At 61.1% G+C, this 7,067-nt stretch overlaps 1 protein-coding gene across 1 annotated transcript; it reads left to right on the top strand.

Annotated features, from left to right (window-relative positions):
* Positions 1-4,276: 4,276 nt before the first annotated feature.
* CXCR5 (C-X-C motif chemokine receptor 5) lies at positions 4,277-5,986 on the top strand. Its single transcript, XM_079788007.1, has one exon. The coding sequence runs from the start codon at positions 4,458-4,460 to the stop codon at positions 5,415-5,417; it is 960 nt and encodes a 319-aa protein (XP_079644133.1). The 5' UTR covers positions 4,277-4,457; the 3' UTR covers positions 5,418-5,986.
* The last annotated feature ends 1,081 nt before the right edge of the window (positions 5,987-7,067 follow it).

Raw genomic sequence — 7,067 nt, forward strand, 5'->3', positions numbered from 1 at the left:
AGGAGAAGCTTGGCACAGGGCAAGCCAGCGACCCAGGTGTTCTTTTGGGGAGTCCGATCCTCCAAAGGAAGAGTGGGGGCCCTGGCCTGTGTGGGTCAGTGGATAGAGCTTCAGCCTGGGAACTGAAGGGTCCCGGGTTCGATTTCGGTCAAGGGCACATGCCGGGGTTGCAGACTCGATCCCCAGTAGGAGGCGTGCAGGAGGCAGCTGATCAATGATACTCTCTCATCATTGATGTTTCTGTCTCTCCCTCCCTCTCCCTCCCTCTCCCTTCCTCTCTGAAATCAATAAAAATATATTCACAGGAAGAGTGTGGTGAGGGATGCAGACCTCTGTCCTCACCCTCAGCCCAGTCTCATTCTTCCAGCCCCAGCCCCTCCTCAAGGGTAGAATGAGAGAGACACACTGGCTGACTCCACTCACAGCCCCTGCCTCTTGGCTGGACTATCCAGACGGGACATGCACGGAGGCACGCGTGCTCCCTGTGTCAGCCGTGGTCCACACCTGTGTGTAGATGCTCTGCCCCTGGAGTCCCGGCTCTGCCCCCTGGCCCCAACTCGGGCTGAGAAGCACAGTCAGGCTGGGGCGTTCATTGGCTGCAGGACAGACAAGTGAGAAAACAAAACAGCTCCCACCCAGGTCCCGAGCCACAGGAAGGTCAGGCTGAGCCCCAGCTCCGCTCTGGGCGGGGCGGCAGCCAGAGGACCCACGCCGCCCGGAGCTGGGAGCAAAGGGCGCCGGAGGGCAGGGCTCAGCCTCCTTTCTGGAGCAGGAATCCCTTCCCACACACAGGCCTCAACTTCCTCTTCCTCCCAAGAACCCCGATGTTGGCCAGCTCTGCCTGTTAAAGGTTCTTCTCCTCTGCCTGGAGCCCTGACCCCAGGCTCTGCCCACTCCTCCCGGTCAGCCCTCTGAGCCTCACACCACAGCCCAGCGTGCCCTCTCGCCCATGGGGCTCTTGTCAGTCCTCCAAGAAGACAGTTCTCCGAGACTCACGTCTCCTCTTCACCCCCGGACCTCAGAATGTCCCCCCACTGCCAGCTGTCCACCGTGTCCAAACCAAACAATGTGGGCGGGGCCCGGACGGCCGCCTGCAGGCTTCTGTTCACCTAGGGCAGGGCAGGGCCTTTGTTCTGCCCGGGGCCACGTGGCTATTAATAAGATCATTCCCAGGCCATACAAAATTACCCACTTAGCCCGGCCGGCGTGGCTCAGGGGTTGCGTGTTGACCTATGAACCAGGAGGTCACAGTTCAATTCCCGGTCAGGGCACATGCCCAGGTTGCGGGCTCTATCCCCAGTGTGGGGCATGCAGGGGGCAGCCGATCAACGATTCTCTCTCATCATTGATGTTTCTCTCTCTCTCTCCCTCTCCCTTCCTCTCTGAAATCATTAAAAAATAAAAGAGCTGGCCCTAACTGGTTTGGCTCAGTGGATAGAGCGTCGGCCTGCGGACTGAAGGGTCCCGGGTTCGATTCCAGTCAAGGGCACGTATCTTGGTTGCGGGCACATCCCCAGTTGGAGGTGTGCAGGAGGCAGCTGATCCATGTTTTTCTCTCATCTCTGATGTTTCTAACTCTCTATCCCTCTCCCTTCCTCTCTGTAAAAAAGCAATAAAATATATTTTGAAAAAAGAGCTGGCCATGCAGTGAGGGAGCAGGTGCCCACCCTGGTCCTGTGACAAAGGCGCACGTCATGTAAGAAGGGACGATGGGAAGCCAAACGGAAGAGCCAGGAAGGACGGAGGAGGTGATGGAGCAGGCCTTGACCTTGACGGAAGCCTAGCATCAGGCACAGTCAGGAAGGACTGCTCAGCCAAAGGAAGTGTTTGGGCCAAGTTTTGGAGACCAGGTTGTGCCAGGGTGTCAGGGCAGGCAGGCTGAAGCCATAAAATGAAATGTGAGGTTTGAAAGGTCAGAGAAATATGTATTTTGTTGAGATTTAAAGGCCCTTTGGAGGCATTTAGACCTCACCCTGCAATTCCAGGGTTTTCAAATGAAAATAGAACCATTTTCTTAAACAAAAGCCTTAGTGGAGGCGCCCGCTGTAAAGGAAGGGGTGGGGGCTGGAGGCTGCCCCGCTACCCGGAGAAGTCCCCGGGATCCGCTGAGGGAGTGCCCGCACAGTGTGGGAGTGTAGCAAGAGGGTTGGCTCTCTTTCCTTGAGGGAACTTGGAGGTGAACCCCACTTCTTTCTGAGCCCCACATTGTATTCTGTTGTGTGAATGCATGACGGTGGCTTACTTGAATCTTTTTTTTTCTTTTAAAATCTTTATTGTTGAAAGTATCACATATGTCCCCTTTTCCCCCATTCATCTCCCTAACCCTAACCCTAACCCTAACCCTAACCCTAACCCGCCCGCCGCCGCCCAGGCCTTCAGCACCCTATTGCCTGTGTCCGTGGGTGACGCATATACGCCTATGACTTCATTGTGATCTCTTTCCCCACTCGCCCACGCTCCCGGCCTTCCCTCTGAGCGACGCTTCCACAGCTCTGGGTCTATTTTTGCTCATCAGTTTATGTTGCTCATTAGGTCCCACCTGTGAGGGAGATCATGGGACACTTCCTTTCTCTGCCTGGCTGGTTTGCTCAGCATCATGCTCTCCAGGTCCAAGGCTTACTCCGATCTTGAGGCACTTTCTCACAAACATGACTTTCCCTATCCCTGGTTTTGCTATTCAGTGTGAAGTGGGGAAGAAAAGAAAAAGAAAAACACCACTGTTTGTAGGTAAACCGGGAACCAGCAGGACCCTGGTGTGATGGGGATTTGGGGTTGGGAAACCCTTCCTCTGTGTGGAGCCGGGCAGAGTGAAGACACACAGAGGGACACTGGTCCCCAGCATCGGGGCACGGCAGAGGGATGGGGCAGAGGTCAGCATGGTACTAATGTATCCCCTCACCCGCTCTCCAGAGTCACCTGCCCCAGGGGCCAGAAGGAAAAGACCCGATTGGGGAACGGGGACTGGGGCCCCGGGCTGTGCAGGACCTCCCTCTCTGGAAGGAGGGCAGCACGGGACCCCCAGAACCCGGCTGCCAGGCCCTCTCCCAGCCTCTCCCTCCCTGGGCGCTTCGATTATAGACAGTGTCTTTTTTAAACGACACGCACTGGTTATCACTGGTTTTGAAATGCCATAGAGAGGGGTCTGGTGAGGTGAGAGGCGGGAAGGACCGCCCTGGGGGGGGAGGTGGAGCAGGTGCAGGGGGCCAGCTGTGAGTGAAAGGTATGAAAAGGCACAGCCAACCCCCTCTTCCTCTGCGGTTAGCTGGGTAAGCAACCTGAGTGCCGGGGAGGGGTGGGGAGGAGGGAGGAAGGGGGGAGGAAGGGGGAGGAGGAGGAAGCTGGGGCAGGGGAGCTTCCGGACAGACTGGGCACACCCCCTTCCCTGGGAACAGGCTCCTCCCTCCCTCCCCCTGGGCCTGGTCTCCCTCCCTTCCTCTTGCTTCTGAGGCTGCCAGGGGAGCAGAGAGCGAGCAGGGAGCTCCAGTGACGGGAGTGGCGGGAGGGAAGCCCAGGCCCTGCCCCTGGTGGCGGAGGCACTGGCTCTGGAGTTAGATCAAGTGGTTCAAACAGCCTGATCTTGAGCGAGACGCATTGGCAAAGCAGGAGCATCGCCTGCCGGAGCCCGCTGTTAGATGAACGGAAAGGGGAGGCTATCACTGCAGCTTCCAGGACAGTGAAGGCAGACGGGGAGAGAGGGACACATCCAGAGGGGGCCAGCAGCCCTCGGCAGCACCGTGCCGGCGGTGGGACCCTAGGCTTCACGAGTGAACAGACGGCTCTGGCCCCACTGGAGCCATCCCACTCTGGAGGCTGGATTCCAGCCCCGACTGCAGCCTCCACGCCTGGGACACAGACAGGGGTCACTTCCGGGCACAGCCCTTCAGAGTGTGAACCATGCCACACCACGTGTGTCCTTTCGTCTCCACCACTCCCCTGAGCGATCAGTCCCTTTATTTATTTTTTAAAATATATTTTTTATTTCAGAGGGGAAGGGACAGGGAGAGAGAGAAACATCCATGATGAGAGAGAATCACTGAGGGGCTGCCTCCTGCACGCCCCCTCCTGGGGATCAAGCCCACAAGCTGGGCCTGTGCCCTGACTGGGAATCGAACCGTGACCTCCTGGTTCCTAGGTGACGCTCATCATCAGTCTCTTTCACAGATGGAAACTGCAGTGGGAAAAGGCACTCAGCGAAGTGGTCAAGGGCACCGAGGGGCGTTGGATGGGACACCGGGGAGGGCAGGCCAGCGCAGTCAGCGGGGGATCGGGGCAATCTGTAGGGAGGGGGGCCCTCTCCAGGGAGCAGGCGGGTCCTCAGTTCTCTGCCTTCCTGTCTCCTCGCTCCTGCACCCAAGGAACTAGGAAACTACAGCGACAGCACGGAGACCGCCCCCGTGGAGAGCCACATCTGCTCGGCGGCCGAGGGGCCCCTGCTGACCTCCTTCAAGGCCGTGTTCATGCCCGTGGCCTACGGCCTGGTCTTCCTCCTGGGGCTGGCGGGCAACGTCCTGGTGCTGGCGGTCCTGGAGCGGCACCGGCACACGCGCAGCTCCACCGAGACCTTCCTGTTCCACCTGGCGGCGGCCGACCTGCTGCTGGTGCTCATCCTGCCCTTCGCCGTGGCCGAGGGCTCCGTGGGCTGGGTCCTGGGCGCCGTCCCCTGCAAGGCCGTGATCGCGCTGCACAAGGTCAACTTCTACTGCAGCAGCCTGCTGCTGGCCTGCGTGGCCGTGGACCGCTACCTGGCCATCGTGCTGGCCGTCCACGCCTACCGCCGCCGCCGCCGCCTCTCCGTCCACGCCACCTGCGCCGCCGTCTGGCTGGCGGGCTGCCTCCTGGCCCTGCCCGAGCTGCTCTTCGCCAAGGTCAGCCAGCCCTCACGCAACACCTCGCTGCCGCTCTGCACCTTCTCCCAGGAGAGCCGCGCCGAGGCCGGCGCCTGGTTCACCGCCCGCTTCCTCTACCACTTCGGCGGCTTCCTGCTGCCCGTGCTGGTGATGGGCTGGTGCTACACGGCGGTGGTGCGCAGGCTGTGCCAGGCCCAGCGGCGCCCGCAGCGCCAGAAGGCGGTCAGGGTGGCCATCCTGGTGACCAGCGTCTTCTTCCTCTGCTGGTCGCCCTACCACGTGGCCATCTTCCTGGACACCCTGGCCCGGCTGCAGGCCGTGGGCGCCAGCTGTGCGCTGCACGGCTACCTGTCCGTGGCCATCACTGTGGGCGAGTTCCTGGGCCTGGCCCACTGCTGCCTCAACCCCGTGCTCTACACGTTCGCAGGGGTCAAGTTCCGCAGCGACCTGTCGCGGCTGCTGGCCAAGCTGGGCTGCGCGGGGCCCGCCGCCCTCTGCCAGTTCCTCCCCGCCTGGCGCAGGAGCAGCCTCTCCGAGTCGGAGAACGCCACCTCCCTCACCACCTTCTAGGTCTCAGCGCCCCTTTTTCCTTTGACTTCTTAAGGGGCGCCCTGACTCTGGAAACTTCGCAGGACTGGGATCCCACGAGCTCGCCTGGCCAGCAAGGCGGGCCGACGCTGCCTCCATCCCTGCCGGCTCTCCTCCCCTGGGCTGGGCTGGGCTGGGTCCAGGGAGGGAGAGGCCTCCAAGGCCCAAAAGGCACTGTGCCCACCCGAGGCGCCTGGGCTGAGGGCCCCGCCCGCCTTCCTCGTCTTAACCACCCAAAGCTCGAGAAACCAGTTTGCTTCTGTCTTCACCAAAGTGGAAAGCCATCAACCCCCCAGAATGCGGCCCCTCCCACCCGCCCCCAGGAGCGAAGCTGAGCCGCGGGGATGGAGGTGGAGGCTGAGGAAAGGCAGGCGTGGCCGCAGCCTGATTCAGCCTCTGACACACACGGACGCCTCCCGCCGGCCGTCAGCCCTGCAGCCTCTGGACCAGCAGGAAGCTCAGACCGGCTCAGACCAGGCAGCTGTCCCCGGCTCTGGCCACACGGTCCCTGGGCCAGCTCCGTGTTCCTGGCCCCGGGAGGGCAGACTCATGCACCTCGGAGACCAGACAGTTCCTAGGGAACCGAGGTGGAGCCAGCAGAAAGGAGCCAGCCGGGGGGAGAAAAGACCTCCTGCCCCGCCCCCAGGAGGGGCGGGCTACACCAAAGCCGCCCCCTCCTCTGCCCAGGGCCCTGGTGGGTCTGGGCACCGATGCAGGAGGCAGACGGGTCGCCCCCTGCCCCCCCAGGGAAGTGACTCAGGCAGGAGAAACTCCTGCAGCAGGAGGGTCCCCACCACAGCGAGGGCGTCAGGACCAATATGCAGACCCCCAGGGGAAGCCGGAGAGAAGCCTCTGGGAGGTCAGGCTGCACAGACAGCCTGAGGCTGAGGGAGGAGGGCAGGCGGGGAAGTGCCAGCCCCCCGAAGCTCTTCTCTGAGGGGACCTCTGCACTGCTGGCTCGCCCACCGGCCCGCCGGCTCCCCCTCCGGCCCCCGGCCTGGGTCCAGCTGGAGTGGGAGAGCCGGACCCCTGCTCCTGCCAGGGCACATCTGAGCTGCCCACTCCGCACGAGGGGCGTCAGCTTCTGCCTCCCGGCGCCCAACAGCAAGCTGGGCAGCGGAGGAGCCAGACATGGAAGCAAAGAGGCAAGAGATCAGGCTTACATTTTCTCTTTTTAATAAAAAGGCACCTATAAAACAGGTCAGTACAGTACAGGCAGCACAGAGACCCCCGAACAAGCCTAGAAATAGTTTCAAAATAAAAACCCAAAGGATGTCTTCACATATTGTATTTATATATTTATATTTATATATATTTATATAATGGTACAAAATGGCTGGGGGATGGCCGTGGATGGAGGAGGCTGGCCTGTGGAGTTTACCTGGAAAAGCTACTCTGACAGCAGGTGGGAGAGGAGAGTGTCAGGCCTTGCGATCTGGCCCTCCCCTCTGGGCAGGCAACACGGAGACAGTTTGGAGAGTTTGGGGTGGGGGTGTGGGTGGGGGCTCACGGCACGGGCCGAGCAGAGGTGGCACAGGCAGAGTGTCTGGCTGGATGGTGGCAGTGGCTCCTGGACACAGAGGCCTGGGGCCTGGGCCCGGGGAGGCAGGAGCCTGCAGCCAGCCCGGGAGG

The sequence above is a fragment of the Cnephaeus nilssonii genome (assembly GCF_951640355.1).
Source record: "Cnephaeus nilssonii genome assembly, chromosome: 13".
NCBI classification, from domain to species: Eukaryota; Metazoa; Chordata; class Mammalia; order Chiroptera; family Vespertilionidae; genus Cnephaeus; species Cnephaeus nilssonii.

Coding starts and splice junctions, on each gene's coding strand:
- CXCR5 (XM_079788007.1), top strand. CDS start 4,458: ATGCCCGTGGCCTACGGCCTGGTCTTCCTCCTGGGGCTGGCGGGCAAC.